At 38.2% G+C, this 22,455-nt stretch overlaps 1 protein-coding gene across 1 annotated transcript in view; it reads right to left on the bottom strand.

Annotated features, from left to right (window-relative positions):
• Positions 1-22,455, bottom strand: part of RANBP9 (RAN binding protein 9) — an 87,170-nt gene that overhangs the window by 6,750 nt on the left and 57,965 nt on the right. The window contains exons 6-12 of the mRNA XM_065885257.1: positions 14,844-15,028; positions 12,222-12,334; positions 10,789-10,897; positions 9,100-9,290; positions 7,793-7,937; positions 4,396-4,517; positions 2,588-2,739 (exon numbers count right to left, since the gene is read on the bottom strand). Of these exons, the coding sequence (XP_065741329.1) occupies positions 2,588-2,739; positions 4,396-4,517; positions 7,793-7,937; positions 9,100-9,290; positions 10,789-10,897; positions 12,222-12,334; positions 14,844-15,028 (1,017 nt within the window). The remainder of the gene's footprint in view (positions 1-2,587; positions 2,740-4,395; positions 4,518-7,792; positions 7,938-9,099; positions 9,291-10,788; positions 10,898-12,221; positions 12,335-14,843; positions 15,029-22,455) is intronic.

Raw genomic sequence — 22,455 nt, 5'->3', positions numbered from 1 at the left:
AACAGCTGTTGACGATTCAGGGGGCTCTCCCGGGAGCCACTGGCAGATTCAGGCAGGTAAGCAACAGAAACAAAAGACAACAGGAAAACAGGAAAGGAAGACCGAGAAGGTCAGGAAAAGGTCAAGAGAACCACGGCTGCAGCAGGCAGGCCGCCCAGCCCGTGTTTAGCACAGGTGGGCTACTCCAAGGTCCGCGGTGCGCCTGCTACTCCGCGACTGAGGGGAAGCACAACACGCGTGTACCTTACGGCAACTTCGGTAAGTCTCAAGCCGGCCTTAACCAAATCCTGTCCCTCTACACACGTATGCATGCTTCAGAAGTCTGTGCAAATTCAAACAAAACTAAAGATAATAAAACCCATTTCAACCACCCATGACCTGAAGTGAAGAATAAAAGAAAACAGTAGTTTCTAAACCTTCTCAAGCAGGGCAAAAAAAAAAAAGTTCTCTTTGTGTTACCCTCAAATCCTCCAGCATTGTTCTTTAGGTACTTAGAAGCTGGATCAGCCACCCATCTTATCTTATCTCTTACCTGGATCAAGATAAGTTTGGGGAATGGGAGAGAAGCAGCTCAGAATGTTAAGACAATCTCTTGAAGTAGTTGGCATTTGCTTAGAAGTCAGAGGTACAAAATCAAAGCCATCCACATTCTTTAGATGATGAATTACATCTTCACTTAATTCAATATATAATCAAGGAATATCTTTGAGGATAGGCCATGTAATGCCACTTCCTGTGCTTCATGCAAATTGGAATCAAAGAATAAGCAATGGGGTGAAATTTTCAAAGGGACTACATAAAATCATACTCCATCAGCATAAAGTATTAACAAGAAAACAGAGTCAGATGACCCAGTGTAAAAAAGCCTATGATTTCTTTTTTAAAAACATTTCACATCCCCAGATATCTCCTGAAACATCAGTTCTCAAAGCACGATCCAGGGACAACTGGGTTGAAGACCCTTTCAGGGTCTCTTGTGAGGGCAAAACTATTTTCATAGTAATACTAAGATATTACCTGCTCTTTTCTCACTCTCATTCTTTCAAAACTATACAGTGGGGTTTTCCAGAGGCTACATGTGTGTTATATCACAACAGACTGAATACAGAAGTAGGTATGAGAATCCAGCTTATCATTTACTAAACCTAGCATTCAAGAGATTTACAAAAATGTAAAGCAGGGCCACTCTTCTCGTTATTTTTGTTTATTTTAGGAAGATAAACACTTATGAAAAATAACAATAACTTATTATTTTAAAATGAATTAATAATTTTAGTATTAATTTCTAGTACAGTAAAATCAATAAATATAACTTATACAAACAAGAGCCCTTTGGGAATCTTTAATAGTTTTTAAAGTGTTTAGATACCAAAAAGGTTGAGAACCACTGCCCTAAAGCAACCCCAGTACCTAGCAAAGAAGTTTCCCAAATGGATAGCTTTGGATATGTGAAATAATAACAAAGCCTGAGAAGTTTCTTAGCACTGTTGATATCAGAAAAGATTCTCAAAGTTGTATAATGATGAAAATTCCCAGTATGGAAAAATCAAGTTATGCATGCCTTTTTATCTGGAGGTGTATATAGGTGGCTTCTTAACCCATCCTAGACTAGATAGGTGCTCTACTGAGGCTACAGTGCACGTAGCTGGGACGGGTTTTTTTTTGGGGGGGGACTGATTTTATGCCATATTTAGCACTACTACGTGTTGCTCGCTGGCCCTCTCTCAGTTTAGGTCAGGAAGGGATGGCAGGAGTCTTGAGTCTCGCCCTCTCCTATACCCAAGCATCAGTGTCAAGACCACTACGTGCATCTCCCCTTTGTTTTTTGGGCTTATTTCAAAACATTCAGGAGAAGATATTTGTAACAAACCAACTTTGAGCCCAACCTCATGCAGGACAAACAAAAAACTACAATGGCTAGGTTCATGTTTCACAGGTGTACAGGGCTGGTGGGCCTTCTATGAACATGAAAAAAACCTCATCTCTACCACTAACTGCAATGCTGACTTAAGGTAGGCAAAACTCCATCTTTAACTGCTACACAGAACTGTGGCTAACTTAATGAACTGTTTCCATTTTCTCCATCTCACTATAGCGCAGGCATCAATCCAGAAGAGACTTGAAGACGTGTTTTATCTCTTCTCTGTGAAAGATGACCCAACCCTTCACCAATCTCAAAAGAAAAGCCACACGTTATACATTCAATTTGCTGCAACCCTGAACAATCTCTACTAAAGTAAAAATATCTCAAATTTATAGTTTTATCAGCACACCCACATTTCTCCTAATAACTCTGCCAATTTTATAGCCGAGAAAACTAAGAAAGCAAGTTGACAAGGGGCACACAACACCGGTAAGTGGCAGAACTGAGATTTAATCTGTATGTTGTACAGACGTCCAGCGCCTGTCCAGTAGAGCCGGGCTGCCGAACCCTGCCGCGTGTCCGCACCCTCAGCCGGGCTGGAAGCCAGGGAGGGGCGCGCGTCCAAGTTCCCAACAGGAATTCCAGGGTTGCTCAATGTGTTACAAAACTACATTTTAGTTCCTCGGACACGTTTGTTAAGTTTTCAAGGGAAAGCAAACTCACCTTCAACATTTTTTTATTTGCTGTGTTCTTGCCGCACTCTCTCCTCAGCTGCTCACTCATCGCTTGTAGCTCTCTTCCGAAGTGAATCATTCTTTCTATGGCGGCTTGACTTCCTCCACACAGCTGGCGTCTTAACTGGCTTGAATCAACTTCTGTAAGCAAAACGAACAGGTATTTTACTACCTTACATCTGCAGTACAATGGAGAAATGAACATAAACTGCTTACAACATTTTGGACGTTTCATTTAGTAATTACTTCCTAATATTTTACCTAAATATGCAGATTTTTAATTTAATGTGGAACTTTGTAGCTAAAAGGTACCCTTTATCTAGGCCTCAAGAGTCTAGGATCCAATACCCAGCTTTCAGTTGAAAGTCAGGTGACAAATCTTTCAGTGTTAGGATGTACATATGTCTCAGGGAAACTTTTATGAAAGGTTAATAATAAGCACGATTTTCTAAAACTACAGCAACATGAAAAAAAGAAAGAAAGAAAAAAGTAGTGCTTCTCAGGCTACTTTAACTGACAAAGAACAGAGATAGAAGGTAAGAAAGACTAAATGACTCCAGTAAAAACACAGAAGACACCACATACTAATCAAAAGGGTTAATTATACTACTTTTAGGAAAAAATCTTACAGTGTATATCTTGACTGACAATAATCACTGATCAATAACAAACAGTATAAGTCACTAATAACAACAACATCATAAATCACTAATGATAATAGTTACTGTTTACGAAGCACTTACTTTGTGCTATTAGCTTTTTGCAGATCAGCTATGAGGCAGTTATTATTATACCCATTTTACAGATGAAGAAACTGAGGCAAAGAGCTCCTAAGTAATTTGTCCAAGGTTACACAGCTAGTTAAGTGGCAGTTGCAGAATTCAAATCCAGGTGATCTGGCTCTAGAACTCCTGCTCTTAATCACTATGCTCAAATTACTCTTGGAATGTTGAGGTTGCCTGCTGATATCTGATAGAGTGAAGCTAGGCTGCCTGCCTTTTCAGTCATACTCCTTGCTTGAAAGAGTGAATTATGCATTGGAACACACAATCCTCAACAACGAGGTGGTTGTGTAATACAAGTTTGCATTTATAAAGTAATTTCTAACAATCTGAATAAATACCTTTTAATCTCAAAATACTAAGAAATCTAATGTTCTGACAAATAAGAATTTATAAGCTTCAATAATTTTCACTCTCCAATTGATGGGAAAGTTTGCTGATGGCTTAACTCTTCGGTACACTTTACTACACAAGTTGTCAACAAAGTAAACTTATGCGTGCGAATGTATCTGTCAGCCACATGTTCTGAGGGGGCAGGAGCCAGGGGCTGTCAAATGCAGGCGCCTACTATCTGCCAGGCGCTGGGCTGCGCACAGTCACATATATTCACATTGAACGAATTTAAGAAAGTCTGATTAGAACTTATAAAATCATCTCTACCCATTTGGCCTTTATTGGCTATACTGAAATAGGTATAAAAACTTTTCGTATCTCCAACCTTAGCTGTCCTAAAGGATATTTGACACTAAGAAGTTAGCACTCCTACATTAATGAAAGCATACAGTTATGCAGAAACAGTTCAGCAAAGAAGATACTAAAAAATTAAACTCTACTCTCTCCAGCAACCCACTCTCACAAGAAATTTTAAGAGAAGTAATATGTATCGCTATAAAATCCAATGGCACATACATCTTTAAATTTGATTTGTGCTCATCAGCTGTGAATCAGTACAAGTAAAAACATAACCTTGGAGTCATCATTTTTTATTAAAAATGTAAGAAATATCACTGCAGACCCATTTCGGTGTCACAATCTTCCATTTCGTGGTCATGTTTAGAGCTACCATTTAGGAAACCATTGGATGAAGTTTCTCCAACTCCATTGGAGTAGTGATCTGTTTCCATGTCTACATCATTACTGAAAATGAAAAAACAAACCTAATTTTAGAAATAGCATACTTGCAGCTTAGTTTAAAATAAATTACTACTCAACTACAGAGCCTACGTATAAACTGACTTCACAAGGCAACAGCAACCTGGAATAAAGGTGTTTAGTTACATCCTGAATGTATTCAAAGCCCAATCTGTAGCTGACCTTTAACAACTCTGTACTCCTGGAGATAAAGTACATGGACTAAAATGTAGTGGTTTGATGACTCCCAATCAATATGGAGAAATCATTTTTCAGCACGTATTTCCCACTATTTTTCAGACTCAGATCTGCTCTCCATTCTTTGTTAATCAACTCCTGCCCCAGAATCCCTGGCCCTCACCCCAGCATGCACTTGCAGCGTGTAAGGGAAACCCTCCCTCTCAAACTACTCCTGGAACCCACCTCTCTTCACCTCTTTCCCCACCCTCATACTCGACTCGCTTCCAGACTATTTTTTTCACTAAGAGCCTTGATGTTTTGGCATTTGTCCTCACTACTCAAAAATATACTCTTTCTCAATGGCAAGTAATAACCTGAAAGACTACTCAGTCTCATCCCTTCATACCTTCCCAGCACCCAACACTATTTTTCTCTCACAGGCTTTCTTATTGGTGAAGATTCTCGAGTATTTTTGCTGCATCTTACTTTTTAAAATGCTGCTCTGGAGATACTTAGGGCATCGCCAATTCTCACCTACGTCACGTTGCCTGAACGAATGGCATGTGCTGACAGTTCCACGGGGCCATGCTGAACTCGTCAATATTTGCCCTTCAGATCCTTCCACACCCCAAGCAACAATATCTAACCATCCAAATTTCTCCTACGAAGATCTAGGTTATGATTATACAGCTCAGAAGGAAACGCTTGATGAAAATTTAGAGAATATTTAAATAAAAATGATCTTTTCTCATTAAAAAGGCAATGTTTGTAGAAAAAAAAAAAACATCGAATGCAGATAAGCAAAAAGCACCTTATGCATAATAATGCCAGCAAAGGTAACCAATGGTTAACAGCTTGGGTGCGTGGGCACGCGTGGGTGCATACATACTTCTATCCGTAAGACCTATCAGGGTAAAAAGGCCCACAGAGATCTAGGAAGAAGAGGGCAATGGCCCCAGGACATTCCTGTCAGTCAGAAAAGCTTGTTTAGTATCTTGATGAAATTTGAGAATTGATAAGAAAAAAACCAAACTTTGAAAATAATGTTTAATTTAAGGGAAATCCTTAAGATCGTAGCTTTTAGTGATCTTATTAATATACTAAAGTGCATTTTTCATAATCCAATATAATATTTGAGAGGGATACTTTCATTCAACACACATTTAAGAGCCTCTGGGCCATGCTCTGTGTTAGGTGCTAAGGATATAATGAAACAGCCCCTGCCCTCCAGGAGTGAACAGCCTAGAAAAAGCTAATAAAGTTATTATAGTACAGAGACTCAGTTCTGTGATGAAAGCTCCACAAGGAGTGACACAACATTTGGCGGGGATATAAATCAAGGAAAACATCCTGGAAGAGGTAACATCTGAAGTTGAGTTTTACAGCTTGAACAGAAGTTAGGATGGGGGAGAAGAAGGAGGGTGGGGAGAAGAGCATTTCTGATGGCGGGTAACGGAGAAGGCACAAGTCTAGAAGTCAGACGTCCCGGGAAGTAGTCACAGCTCTGCAACTTACTAGTTACTAATTATTGACCTTAAAAAAAAAAGTCATTTACTTCTCTGGTACTCAGCTCTACATCTGTAAAATGGTTTTCACAGTTAATACCATCTTTGCCTACTTCACGATACCGTTGGTAAGGAAAGCCATTACCAACTAGAAAGTAAGTGTTACTGCTTAACAGCTTAAGACAGTTTAAAAGCTTACTTTCTTCTATACCGCACACAGAAGAGGATGCTGTGTCGTCAACCCCTTCCGTTAAGCTTGCTTCCCTCAACTCAGGTAATAACAGGTCTCTTTAGCAACTTCCTGCCACGAGGATAGTATTTAAGAGAAAAACTCATGAAGAAACTGCAATCCTACCCTCAAACTATGGTAGAACCCTCTAACAATGATAAAGTATACTATACTTTATCTATACTATTGTATAGTACTTTATATACTATAAAGTACAATGATGTACTGAAGGCTTAACCTTTTAAATTTCCATACAAAATTTTCACAATATTCTAATCTTATATTTTCTAGTTATGTCATCTCTGACTACCCTGACCTCCTCAGCAAGAGAGTCTGTTTTCCTACTGTTCTTCTCATACCATTTTTGTGGACTTCATTATCACCTGTACCACACAATACCATTACTTCAGTACATTTTTGTCATTTGTGACAGATAACCTGGAAATTCTGATTAATCTCCAAATTTGTGAAAACAGATTTTTACACGTACTTCTTTCTCCAGAGTCATATTTCCATTAAGAGTCATGGTAAACGTTAGGTTCTCTCTCCTTCAATGGGAGAATTTTGCACTGATAAACACTCCCCCAAAACGCAGTGTGACCAATCAATTCACGTTCTAAGACCAAACCAACATCAAGCTGATAAAATCCGTAAGAACTTGCTGTCACACATTAGCGTTCAATTCAAATGAAACCTTCAGGTTTCATGAATAGTAAACCTGAGTTATGTCATAGTATGCTGACAGAGACATCTCTTCTCTCAAAGCTCTTCGAGTGTAGACCATGCCTAGCAGTGTCTGACACCCAACAGGTTCTCAATACTCTCCTCGCACTGTATATTTTTACTAAATGACTTAACCATCTGTTATACGCAAGCTGCTTAAAGATAGGTTCTCATCAACAAATATTTTTTGTAAAGTTAGTTATTTGGAACTCAGGAAACACTTCATACACTTACACCAAAAAACCCACACACAAAGAAAAAAAATAGTTGTAACTGTATCAGATGTTAACTGCAGAGGTTAAATATACTAAAGGAAACATAACAAGTGGCTTGTACGTAACCACCTGTACGGGTCTGCGGTGGCAGGAAGATGAAATGCAGAACCCTGGATGTGTCCCTATCACCCCACTAGAGGGAAGAGTGACATAGAGGAAGGGGAAGGAACAGAAGGATGAGCCTCCATGAACTCTAGGAGAACAGAAAGCTTTGGAGAACTTACTCCCCACCCCTTTAACCTCTGGGGGCTTGGGAACGCTCAGAGCCCCACTATGGACCATCTAACTCAATTTCTCCAAATTATTAAAAATGATGACATCTATAATTAAAGTTGCTTATAGTAATGCAAAAGCTAGGGATATTGTTACCTGGTGAAGTTGTTAACTTGCTGTGACCTTGACATGTTTATACTGTTCAGTTCTGGTACATTCAAACTGGACGACTGGTGTTTACTATGGCAGTATGACTGATGTGCTTTATTTGATATTACACCATTACTACAACTTTCAAAACCTGGGAAAAAAGAAAGAGAAACTTTACAAAAATAGAAACAAACACATAAGGTTGTAACAGATGTACCATATTCTGATCATGTATTTAAGACTTTTATAATGCAGGAAAGTCAATGGACTACTTAAATAGAAAACAAATGGATAACTTCTTTGAAAGAACATAAGGTTACTTAATTGTGAGCTGTCATCCCCTCCCGTACTTATTGAAGGCTTAATTATAGGTCTCATTTAATCCTCACAACCCCCCAGCCCCTGCCCATGAAGCCCAGAGTTATCATAACCCCATTTTACATATGAATACACCGAGGCTAAGAATCTGTCCGAGCCTCACGTGACACATGGTGTCAGAGGGGTGGTGACTAAGGACACAAACATGAGAATCCCGCACACTGTGCAGGATGGTGATGTAAACAGGCTGAGAGGCAGCAACTAGAAAGGTATATGCTAAGTGAGAAAAAGCAAAGGTGTTGCTCTACTCTTTGAAAGGACAGGAAACAGTATTTGATTTCTGCTTCAGAACGTTAAATGTACAGAGGAAAGATAATACCTTGGGAAAAACAGAATTAAACAGACAAGCAAAGAAAAAAGACTGAGAAAGATCAGAAATAAACCTGCAGAAGTGATGTCATAAAAGCCAAGAAAGGAGAGGATTTTAATTAAGAGAACACCAAAGGCCTTGGTGAGTCCAGAAAAGAATAGGAGGAAATGAACAGGCAGAGCTGACTCTTGCTGGCAGCTTGGCTGGGAAAGAGTGAGCAAGAGGCAGCCGGGCTAGGTGGCTGGCTATGGTGATCGGTGGCTCCAGACACCACAGCCACGTCACCACCTTTACAGTTATCCTTTCCTAAAACACACAATTACCTTCTCATTACCAAATATCTCCGATTTAATTTCTAGAGACAACTTGAATGTTGCCCTTCATTTATGGAGATCTGTTAATAAACTGTTTTTAGAAACAGCTCATCTTTAAGTCACTTCCTGGTACTAAAAACACGTGAATCTGACCCACCCACAATTTTTCCTCCAGAACATCTTGAGATCAAGTATACAAATGTGCCAAACGCCTAGCAGAAATGTCTAGATTTTTAAAAAAATTTTATTTTGGTTCAAAACCACGAAGAAGGGTAAAAATATTAAGATAACGTCGTAAGACTGAACCTCACCAGAAAAATGTGCAGCATTTCCTTTGCCTGATGCTAAACTGTGGACACTCATTCCGTGGCTGGGGCTCATACTTGGACTACTAAAAGGTCGAGGACTCACAGGGTAACTGTCTTGAGATTTTGGACTTCGGCCTCCCAAACATCGTACTTCACTATCTGTACCATTCACCATTTCTATAAACTGACGCACTCTAAAAAGAGAAAAGAAAAATTTACTCACATGATCTTCAAATTACTGTTTGTTTATTTAATAGCAACAGATTTCTGAAAGGAAATATTTTAAGAACTTGTATTTTTATCAGTAAATGTGGCCTTTAGATAGTATGCTAAAAATACTAAACATGGTTCCATATACTGTACTGCTTAGAATCAATTTAAAATTTTCCAGAAAAATGAGAGCATAATGCAAAAGACATTGTATCGCCTTTAATCAAGATTTACTAAGAAAATGAAAATCTATCTGTAGCTATAATAAACAAACCAAAATGAACCCCATTTTTTTTAGCTAAAATAATCAAAATAATATTTGCACTTGGAAGCAAACCAAGCAGTACATAAGAACATCATGTACTTTTTTTTTAACATCTTTATTGGAGTATAATTGCTTTATAAACATGTACTTTTATATACATACCTACCTACATACAAAATAAGAGCCTAAGTCCCCAAGTTTCCTCATCCCTCTTAACCAAAACAGGCCACATTTAAACTTTGATTCTAAAGCAAGACAATTTTGACACTGGGCTTAGAACTTCTGGTGCTTAAAGAGTTTAAATCTTAAACCTAATAACACCTGAATTTTAAAATAACGAAGATTCTTACGGCCAATTAAAAAATGCCAAGTTAGGATGGTTATTATTTATGAAAAAAACAAAAACAAAAGAAACAGAAAACAAGTGTTGGTGAGGATGTGGAGAAACTGGAACTCTTGTGCACTGTTGGTGGGAATGTAAAACAGTGCAGGGCTATGGAACTGTGAGGACTAATTTTCAAAAAATTAAACACAAAATTATCATATGGTCAACAATTCCCCTTCTGAGTGTATACGCAAAAGAACTGAAAGCAGGGACTCTAACATATATTTGTACACCCGTTATGCTAAGTGAGACAAAGCAGTTACCAAGGACAAATATTTTATGATCCTATTTATATGAGGTATTTAGAGCAGTCAAATTCAAATTTATAGAGACAGAAAGTAGAACGGTGGTTGCCAAGAGCTGGGGGGAGAGAGAGAAATGGGGAGGCAGTGTTTAATGCGTACCAAGTTTCAGTCTCAGATAATGAAAATAGTTCTAGAAAGGGATGGTTGAAAAACAATGTGAATGTACCAGAAACAATGTAAATACCAGAAAACTGTACGTGCAAAAATTGCAAATTTTATGTATATTTTTACCACAGTTTTTTAAAATGCCCCAAACTTACTATAAGGCACCTTACAGGAGGAAAAATAGACACCCATCTTCTAAGTCAGACTTTCACATTCTTAGACACAGGGACAGAATGACAGAGTGCAAACACAAAGCAACAGCTGCCTTCTGCCCACAGTCCTCGACACAGAAGCACACTCTATAACTTGTCACTTAAAGGGGCTACATTACAAAATTATATCCGAATATCTGAAAGTATGAAAATAATTTTGATTATATAATACACACATGTATAATTAATATAACATTTTATTAAACTCACTTTAATGTGAAAAGGAGATTGGGATTTCTTTCAAGTAAACTTGGGTATAACTGTTGTGTTGTTTCAATGGCTTCTCCCATTCTTCCTGCTAACACCAATTTCTGAATTCCTATTTAGAAAAAGAAAGCAAAAGATAAAATTTTTTTAAAAAGAATAGAAACAGAAACTTAGTGGATCTTCAAAAAAAATTTAGTAAAAAATCTTTAAATAAATTATGATTACTTTCCACTTCTTTTTCTAACTCAGTTTCTACTTCAACGAAAATTTTCAGACAAATTAGAAAAACAAGTACTTTATTAAACTACTAAAAAACCCCACAAACTCGCATACAAGTAGCATAGGAAAAATACCTGTTAAGCAATACTGATGTACTAAACACTAAAATGAAAAAGATGGGTACATTATGGCATACACTGTGGTGATGATTTCATGGATATATACTTATCTCCAAACTCAGCCAGGTGTATATGCTAAGTATGTACAGTTTTTTTAACATGTCAACCATACCTCAATAAAAGTGGTTTTTAAAAAAAAAAAAAAAAAAGACCATAGGAAACATTAAAGAAATAATATTCCAAGTGTCTTATCAAATACTATAACCTTTTGCACCCAGTACTAAACGAATGCTAGCCTTTGAGTAAGACCTGAATCCAATAGCTACTCGGTGAGCAGTCCCTGTGGGTTAGATGATGGGGATACAAAGAGTAAGCGGTCACCTCCTGCTTGCCAGAGCTTACAACGCCGTGAGAAAGACAGGCAAGCGTACGATTAGCTACAACGCAGTGTCATCAGTGCTATCACAGCAGTCTGACCTATAAAAAATTTGTTTTCATCCATCATGATCTTACCCGTAATGTCTTGTTTTTATCCCTATACTTTCATCAAGCCATGCCCTCCCTGATGGCCTAACTGCACCAATCTTTGGATGGCTACTGTGGACCAGCTGTTATGCTGACCTGCCCTGGTCAGAACAGACTCCACAGCTCTGGCCACAAGCACCAGGACCTAAGCCATAAATACTTAAGATCAATACTATCTTAAATTTAGACAGCAATTTAAATGCAAAGATACTTAAATTTATTTTACATGTTATCTCCACTAACATCTAATCGTGGACTACTTTACCAATTTAAAAAAACACTGTTTAGTAAATGTTTACTTCCTGAAAGCTCAAGAAAACATATTTTAAGAAAAAATGGCAAACATTTTTATAAAAATTTCTCCAAAATTGTATCTTTCTACATCCAGAATGCTAATAAGTGAATTTTTTAATGTAATCTTCAAAAATGTCAATAAAAATAAATTTCAGAGGCATAATTTCAAGTTAATATATTTGAAAAAATTTTAATTTAAAAAATAAAATTTCTAAAAATCAATGTAACCAAACCTACAATCTGAAAACAAGTGTTAGCCATGCACCACAGGGTCCTTACTTTGTCTATTCTTAATGGAAGCTAATTCTTCTAGAACGGTCTGGTCTGTAGATCTGGCAAAGGCCTCTGCTGTGGCACAGTACCCATGGTGGACTAAATAAGATGAAACCATTCTTAAAATAAAAAGAAGAAACACACATCTTTTAGTCAAGAGAATACATGCTTCATACTACAATTTATATAAACAAGGACTACTCTTGATATTACAAGACCAACCTATGCCGCTGGAACAATTAAGGCTTTAAGTACCTCAACTTTAAAATAAGTTTAAAAAGATCATTTTGTCTTATTCATGTCATATTTCCAAAAAGATAACTGCAAATGCTGAGGTGAGACCACTCTCCCGAGAAATAGGTATTACCAGAGAATCAAGGTCATTAAATGACTTTGACTCTTGGTACTCCATTATCCCCAGGTCCTTTCCTATTATTTCCCATCCTTATTCAGTCGTACTAACCATAATTTCTATTTTACCTTTATCATATGAATTATCCTAGTAAAGTGTTGCCATTTTGTAAAATAAAACAATTTAAAAACAACAGATTAACTCTTTGTGTTCTGTAGTTGAACCATTTTCTTTATCCATCAGTTACATAAGATGGGATCACAAGGTGTGAACACAAAAAATACTAAGGTGAACCCAGAGAGAGAATCTTCCAGAACAAAGTCTATGAGGGTGATAGCATTCATCAATGAGGAGTCAGCCTGCTAATCTAAATCAGTTAGTATGGTCGTGCACAGGACATTAATTCCTCAAATATGATTTACATGTAAGTGACGCTGCCAAAGAGAAAGTTTCTTTTTTTAAAAAGCTACCAAGTGGTGTTGGCATTTACCTCTAACCACAAAACGTTAGAAAAACTGTTGACTACACGATATTAACTCGAATACCCAATATCTCTCTAAACACCCAACTTTTAAACCTGCCTCCATCCAGCACAACTAAGGGGTCCATGAGAAAATGGTGCGAAGTAGTGGTTCAGGAAAAGGGGACTGAGGTGGCAGAGGGGAGGATCTCTAAGAACCAGATTTTTTTCATTTTATTTCATCTAATTATTCAAATTAATTTAAGAGGGTAGGGGAGAACCTCTTAAAATGGACTTCCCAGGAGGTCATGGTGAGTATCAATTTTCTGAAGCATGGGGTAGGGGAGGGTGCCCTCACTGAACCCTGGCTATAGGATTAAGATAAACAATGCTTCTTCTACAACTATCCTGCCATGTTGCTCAGTGGTAACCATTTTCAAAGCATTAAGAGATGTGACCCCCAGAGAGCAGTCTATCCTAGCTCCAACTCTAACTCATGGCAACTATGGGATTCTGAGTCAGTTTCACTATTCTTTCAACTGTGCAAGACAAAATACTAGTGTTGAGGCTCTGATAACAGCTCTAGGGAAAAAGCTTGTTTTCAGAATCATCATCATGTCCAAAATTATCTCCTCAAAAAAATATGCAAAGTTTTATTAGATTTGTAAATTTAAGACTGTTCAAAGCAAATATACAGACATTTAAGATGAACTGTGTCAAGCTTTAATTTTCTCAGGTTAGATTACAGTAGGGAGAATGACAATTTAAACTTACTGGTATTTATTTTAAAGTCTACACTATTTCAAGTTCTAAGAGCTACTATTCAGTACTACTGACATTCATGTGTCATGGCTAGCCTTTCAAGCAAAGGCACAGTCTAAAAAGTTGACTGTCACAGGAGTTACATTTTCCTGCTGACTTCCATATTGGAATTCTACCTTTTCATAAAAAGCTGCCTAAAAAAACAAGTTGAAAATTTTGGGTAAGAAATGAGTTGAGATAAGCAGTACTTTTATTGACACCCACTGTTTGCTCTGCTGCCGCCCATCCTCCACCACTGTTACTACTAACTCCTAAATATTTAACCCGCATTGAGGCATCTTAACTCCATACTCACTGTTCCTTGGTCTTTATTCCCTTTAGCTCCTCTTAAATGTCTAATTACAGAACACACAATAAGTAAATGGAGTTTTAAAAATTCCTTAAGCTGGAGGCTTTTAGTCAGGAAAAAAAAAAGGGATCCTAGTAAACAAAAATAGCTGATCTTATTCTTCCATAGCAACCCATTCACTGGAAAAATTTAGCCAAATCCTGAAACGTGAAATGTACACGTCAAGTCTGTATTCCGGTATGTAAATTACACCATTATTCTGATGCTTATCCTTACTGAGCAATAATTTATTCTTCGTAAATATTTACATTACTGCTGAACAACACAGCCAAGTTCATGTCCAAATACCACAATGCTGAATTACACAATCTAAATTCTCTTTCTGAATTTATCTTTTGCATTGGCACTATTAATAGTTGAATCATGTAGCCTATGGAAACCGCTAAATCCTGTTACTAAGGATAGCAGATGAATTAACCTAAGAGATCTAGTGTCACTTTATTTCTTCCAGCAAATTAATAAATCAGACTAAAACACAAATTTGGTATGTGTGTCACCAAAGCAAACATTATTAATACATTAAAATCATTAGGATATATATTAAGAGATTAAAAAGCTTCAATAAATAGTCTTTCATACCAAAAGGATGAGATGTTTTACAAAAAATGTACTTCTGAATATGTCAATACACATTTCTTCACTTACTTTTGTATCATGGTCTGCCACTCTCCTTCTCGATCTCCAACAGGAAACCGGTCTATCTGTGCCTGTATTTTGGTTCTCCACTCTCGCATGTAATCTTCTATATCAAACACGAAAGGATGTTGCCCAAAATTAGCATCGACGACTTCTCCTGGTGTCTGGAGCCCCACAGTAGGATATAAATTGGGCTGTAAGACAAACACATTTTACTAAACATCTATCCCTGTTATGTTAAAAACATATTCATTCTTTCAAATGATACAGAACTACAAATTTACTTCATGAATATTTTAAAATCTCAATCAAAAACTAGTAGAGGAAGACTACAGCAAATCATCTAAAATACATTATATTGCTGGATGAAAACTATCACTTCCTGTAATCTAATCATCAAAAAAAATACGCAGCAACCTAAGCTACTTATTTATTCAGAGACCATGTGGCATTATACTTCTAATAAATGAAGACACCATTCTTGCTCTTAAGAATATGTCATATAATAGTTGTAGAGACTCAAGTATAACGCAGGTTTATCCTTCTATGTATGATATAAGCGATGCATTTCTAGAAAATGCACGTGAAGCTAGTTACTATGAAAGTACATCCTAACTGGGCACGTACTATTCTATAATTTCATTTATCTGTACGTCTGGGATGCTTTTATTAAGGGATCGTGATAAGAACTTAATTATAAGCAAAACAGTGCCATTAAGAATAGAGATTCTTTACATAAAAATAAAATGCGCACATTTCAAGAAAAAGAAAGGATGGATTTAAATATTCAGATTCATGAAGAAATGCATTTACTCCAAGATATACTCCAAGATTTCGAGGTAAAACAATCAAGTTTAATAGCTTCAAAAATTTTGTACAAAAATACAGGAGTCCTTCTTTTGGCTCTATCCCTAGTTGTTACATCTAAACGGAGAATAAGTTACTGAATGTCTACTAAACAGCCAGGTTTAATCATCAAAATTATCCTGTTAAATCATTATTATTATTATTTGCATTACAAAGATACAGAAACTGAGGATTAGGGGTAAATTAACTTGCTCACAGTTGTTCTACACTATGGCAGAGGTGGGATTAGAACACAGGTTTATTTAACACCAAATCTAAGTTCAATTTTTCTTTCTGTAACTCCAAATCCTACTTCATCTTCAGTCTCTGTATTTATGCCTTATCTCTTTGCTTTAATGGTTATCACAAGTATTTTCAGTACAAAATTAGGTAAAGATCGAGTATAATTCGTGTGTACATATAAGATGCTTAGATAGATTTCATTGCAAAAAGCTAAGAGGGTGTTTTTAAAATCAGCTGACCAACCAAGCAACCAAAACCAGAAACAGAAGGAGTACTGTGTCAAAATATTGAGAAATATACTCACACTGGATTAGGGAAATAAATGGTAACACAATGCACACAAAGATACTGAACAAATGTACTGATTCTTAACAATCAACAAAACTTGCAAGTTAATAGAATTTTAAGCCAAAAACAAGTGAGATACTTATTACAACCTTCTCATTTCACCAATGAGAAAACTGAGACCTAAAGAGCTTAAGGGTCCAAAAGCACACAGCTTGTTAATGACACACATAAAGGAAAAAACTCATGGCTCTCTACTCGTAGCACAGTATTCTTTTCATGAAACCCCATTACAAAATTGTGACATACTTTAAAACAAAAATATATAAAGCCAAAGGCTCTTATGTCAAGAAAACTAGACTTTATAGAAAACAATCTGCCACACATATAAGCATCAATGTTCCAAATATTAAAAAAATATTCTCACAATATAGGAAGACAAAGATTACTAGTTCAAAAAAATTTAATTGGCGATAGGCAATTTGAAGAAATATAAGATGATAAAAATATGAAGAGACATAGTGAACTTTTTAAAATGCAAATTAAAACAAACAGGTATTTTTGCACAGCAGATTAAGATTTTAAAGACTGAGAATAAATACCCAGTGCTGATGAACGTTGGGAAAATAAGCCCTCTCATCCACTGTACATACCAATGTGAACCCACAGAACCTTTTAAGAAAGAAATTCAGCAAAATCTATTAAAACTGACAAGGCAATTTCACTTGTAAGAAATTAATCCCACAGAAAAACAAACATGTGCAAATATATATGCCCCACAGCATGATCTGTAATAGCAAATAAAAAATTAAAAAGAATGTCTATTCACAGGTGGTATTATATACCACAATCATTGAAGCTCAGACCCCACTAACTACAAGATTTACCATTATTTTATGTCTAAGCAAAAACACTGCCCATTAAACTCTGACAGGCCATGGATTCTAAGATGCGCCCCATATCATAAATGTTAAAATATGCAAAAATGTACATCTTCAAATTGCGGTAGTACATCATACAGTAAGATATTATAAAAACAAGCAAAAAGAAGAGTTAAAAATGTGTATACTGACACAGAAAGAGGCCCAAGATACATTACTAAATGAAGAAAGCAAGCTATAGAATAGTGCCTCAACTATGACCCTGTCTTCTTCCATCCTACATTTAATTATGGAGATACTGGCTAACGTAAGTTTAAAACAGATCTAGAAGGGTATACACTCAACACAATCATTGTATCTACAGAGTCTGGGATTATAAGGAACTTCTCTGCTATACATTCCTGTATTTATAAATATTTACCATTTGACTAACACTCTATATTACCTTCCGTAATCAGAAAGTGATAAAAAACTAAAAATGACAAAGTCAGTTTAAGCTCAATGAAAAGTAACTAACTGTACCTTTTATACCACTTACTCAACCTCAAAACTTGAGGGAGAGATTAAGGACACAGCCCTTAACTGACTAAACTACAAATTTTTAAAAATATAATAGACTTCTAAATTGCTAAATTACAGATTTCTAAAAGCATAACATACAACAATGCAGTGGGCCTTAGTACAGCCACAGAGTCGTGCAGCCATCACCATCTAATTTTACAACATTTGCATCACTCCGAAAACACCTCCATACCTATTAGCAGCCCCTCTCTGCAGACCACCAGGTCCTAACCACTGCCAACCACTGATCTACTTTCTGACTCCACAGATTTGCCTATTCTGGGTATTTCATATCAACGTAATTATACAATAGGTGGTCTTTTCTGTCCGGCTTCTTTCACTTTGCATAATGTTTTCAAGGTGCATCCATGCTGTAGCATCTATCTAGAGTATGGATATATGTAAAACAATGTTTTCAGGGAAACTGATTTTAAATTTAAAAAAAAAGCACTCCTGTCTATGTAGAATTAGAAGTGAGAATAATTTAAGTCTCTATGAAAAGAATAGAAAAATACATAGGTCTCATTTCTATTAACCCATGAAAGATGAAGACAGCTACTAAAAATGCTATTCAAAAGCTAAGTATACACAATAAAATTATACCCTCAATATCATAGTTTTGTTCTTTTATATATAAAAGATTTTTTTCTAAAGAAAATTGAAGCAAATAATGCTTTCTATAAAAGGTAGATTTCAAATCAGGCCAAGGAACTAGAAAGCAGCATCATTTTAAACGTGAATAGCTTCTGTAACAAAAGAATTTATCTAATCCCAACTGAATTAGTCAGCTTATACATGGACATTTCTCAAACTGGCGAGGTGAGCTGGGGAAGAAAGATCATTTTGAAAAACATCTAAGGTTTTCTGAGATGTAAAGCACCCTATGTTCCGTAATAGGTACACTTTTTTTCTGTGAACATACTCTCCACTGGGATTGAATGCTACAACTGGCTAGTGAAGGATCACAGGTACACAACATAGAAACACTTGTTTGGTGGTGCCTTTAAGAGAAAGACTAACTTCTTCTTTCCTTTTTAAGTAGAAGAATGATATGTTACATGTGGAAGTCCCAGATCTCACACTCATAAAAAAAAAAAAAGAGCTCTCAGAGCCACTGTATCTTAAAAGAAAACTTACAACTACCACCATAACCACCACTTTACCCACTGCTACAGAGCTGAGTAACAACCTTGGTTAATCACAGAAAAGGCAAAAAATAGAACTGGCAATTCTAAAGCAGGACGAAAAATAATCAGAAGGCAACACAAAAATAGTCAACATGTCAGGCTTCCCTGGTGGCGGAGTGGTTGAGAGTCCGCCTGCCGATGCAGGGGACACGGGTTCGTGCCCCGGTCCGGGAAGATCCCACATGTCGTGGAGAGGCTGGGCCCGTGAGCCATGGCCACTGAGCCTGTGCTCCACAAGGGGAGAGGTCACAACAGTGAGTGGCCCGCATACCGCCGCCAAAAAAAAAAAAAAAAAAAAAAAAAAAAGTCAACATGTCTACAACTAGCTAACTCATGGCTCTCTACTCGTAGCACATTTTTCAAATGATCCCCACTAGCTATCAGTAAGGAACAAAACCTGCTAACTGACAAGTTGGTTTTACTTGCTCAGTGCCACAAAAAGAGGGGGAAGAAAGGAAAAGCAAACCAGCTACGTAGGCCCTTTAACGCAGTGGTGCCCAACCTTTCTGGCACCAGGGACTGGTTTTGTGGAAGACAATTTTTTCACAGACTGGAGGGTGGCGGGGATCAGGCAGTAATGCAAGCGATGGGGAGAGGTGGGGAGCGACATGTGGAAGTCCCAGATCTCACAGTCATAAAAAAAAAAAGGGCAGCGACAGGGAGCAGTGGGGATCGACAGGGAGCGGTGGGGAGTGACGGCGAGTGACGGGGAGTGGTGGGGAGCGATGGGGAGTGGTGGGGAGCGATGCGGAGTGACAGGGAGCGGTGGGGAGCAGTGGGGAGTGACGGGGAGCAGTGGGGAGCGATGGGGAGTGACGGGGAGCAGTAGGGAGCAATGGGGAGTGACGGGGAGAGCTGGGGAGTGATGGGGAGCGATGGTTAGCGACGGGGAGCGGTGGGGAGGGACGGGGAGCAGTGGGGAGCGATGGGGAGTGACGGGGAGCGGTAGGGAGCAATGGGGAGTGACGGGGAGCGATGGAGAGTGACGGGAAGCGATGGGGAGTGATGGAGAGCGGTGTGGAGTGATGAGGAGTGGTGGGGAGCAACGGGGAGCGGTGGGCAACGGCAGATGAAGCTTCACCGATCGCCCGCCGCTCACCTCCTGCTGTGCGGCCCGGTTCCCAACAGGCCACGGCCCGCCACCAGTCCGCAGCCCAGGGTTTGGGGATCCCTGCTTTAACCAACTCCATTCGGAATGGAGCCTTAGCAAAACCCCTGCAACAATACTGAGCCACATGAACCTGCCTACCTACACCCCACCCCTCCACCGCAGCCGCTCTTCTCTAAAGCCTCCCCTTTCCACTTAACACACTGGATCACTTCCCTTGTCCAGTCAAGGGTACGATCATTGCTACTTTTCCTCTCTGTATACAACATCAACTGTGTTTCTCGCTACTGAATCGTTCTCATCAGCAAACACCCTGCTGAATCTGACAAAAAATCTCCTACTGTTCCCCATTCTACCACCAGCTACCACATCCCACTTCTTTACTCCTCACTGTGGTCAAAATCCTCCAAAGCTGTCCATAATCTATAATAGCTTCTCTCTTCCGATTCTCTCTTAAACCTGTCCCAGTCAGGACTTCTCCGTCACTCTGCTGAAACTCTCTCGACAAGGTCACCAGTGACCTCCACTCTGCTAAACCCACTGATCAACAGCCCTGTCTTATGTGGTATGTTGCAGTGGCATTTGGCACAGTTAATTTCTCCTTCCTTCTGGATATATTTTCTTCAGTTGGCTTTTTGAGGACACCCAGCTCTTAGTCTTCCTCCTACCTCTCTGATCGCTGCTCCTCACTTTCCTGGTGCGGGTTCCTTCTCTTCTCCCCAGTATGACACGCCCCAGAACTCAGTCCTCACTCCATTTCTCTACAAGCACATACTCCCTTGTTGACTTCAAACAGTCTCATGACTTTAAACACTGAAATGCCAGTGACGCCCAAATTTTCATCTCCAGCCCAGATCACTCTCTGGAATTCCAGGCTTGTATAGCCAACTGCATGCTTAACAAGTCCACTTAACTTATCCAAAATGAACTCCAGATTCCCCCCCTCAAAAAAGTGCTCCAGCTAAAATACAGCCTTCTCCATATCAGTAAGTGGCATCTCCGTTCTTTCAATTCTTCAGGCCAAAAATCTTGAAGTCAAATTCTCTTTCTTACATTTTCACATCCAATCCATCAGAAAATTCTCTTGGCTCTCAGATTTCTAAAAAATCTTATTTATTTATCAATCATTTAACTCTTTAATCCATTTGGAACCTACTGTAGTATACAGACAAAATCCTAACACTATATATTTTTTCAAAAAGATAAACACTTCTTCCATCACTGCTTATCAAATAACACCTCTTGATGAGCAATTCTGATCTGTAAGACTCCAAATGTTCCCTGGCTTGTTTTCTATTATAACTTGGATTTCTTCCGGTTTTTCTAGGATTTTTCTTCAGGAAGATTAATAACCTATAGATAGGGTGTCTATTCTCTGCCTTTGAGTCTCCTGTCATCTCTCTCAAAACATTTCTAGAGCTGGAATGTATCTTATAATCACTGGCACCTTACGGCTGTCCCGGCAGCTGTCATGAGGCAGCAGTGGTCACCACCTGCATAGGTGTGAATTTGCTGAAGGATGAGCTCACCAAAAACTCTTCAGTCTTGACTGTTTTTCTTGGTCAAACAGCTGGATAAATGCAATTCCTAAGACATTTTAGTCAACAAGCCACTATGGACCAACTGAGAAAGGAATGTCAGAGCCCTTGTTGTGTCAGAAATCCTTTAGTTAATACCTTCTGGTCACACGAAGAAAGTGAGCATATGAAACCCTGTACAATGCGGTCAGGAGCTTGGAAGAAAGTGCCAGAGACGTCATGGAGAACTCTTAAGAAATGTTCTTAATGGCAGAGCAGACAGTATCATGTAGAAAACCACAGACATTAACTCTGAACAAGTGTTTTAAAAGGTTGGACTCTGAACATGAAGAAGTTTGGGGAAAACTTTAATCAATTTATATCGTTTACTGTAACATTTTTAGGTGTGTAATGTGATACTGATTAAAAAGTTAAATACCTGAAGAGATCATTCAGTGAATATAAAATATAAATTCTAAATGATACGAAAGCACTTTATCATAGTTTATTAGTTTGTTCGTTTCCACCACCACCACCACCCACCCCCCCGCCCTTAGGGCTACATATGATGCATGTTACAATTGACAGAGCCTTAGATTGGGGGAATAAGGTATGCAGAATCAAACTACTTCTTACATCTCTAGTGATCTGAGTCACCATCATCTCCTGCCTGAATTTCTGCAATAGCCCTTCACATGTCGGCTTGCTTCTACCCTTACTCCCCCTGCAGTCTATTTTTCATCCCAGTATACCATAATAACTAACACTCTGCAGTGTCTTTGTATTTCATTCAGAGTAAATGCCCAAGTTCTTACAATGTCCCTCAAGGTCTAGATGATCTCCTCATCCTCCCTGTCATCATATCTGACTCACCTCCTACTGCTTTCATGTCTCTCTACCTCCCTTCATGCTATTCTTCAAACGTGCCAGATGTGCTACTGCCTTAGTACCATTCCCCTAACTATTCCCTCTTCCTGGAACATTCTTGTTCTC

The sequence above is a fragment of the Phocoena phocoena genome, chromosome 10, assembly GCF_963924675.1.
Source record: "Phocoena phocoena chromosome 10, mPhoPho1.1, whole genome shotgun sequence".
In the NCBI taxonomy this organism is placed as follows: Eukaryota; Metazoa; Chordata; class Mammalia; order Artiodactyla; family Phocoenidae; genus Phocoena; species Phocoena phocoena.
This window is presented reverse-complemented; position numbering and strand designations above follow the sequence as displayed.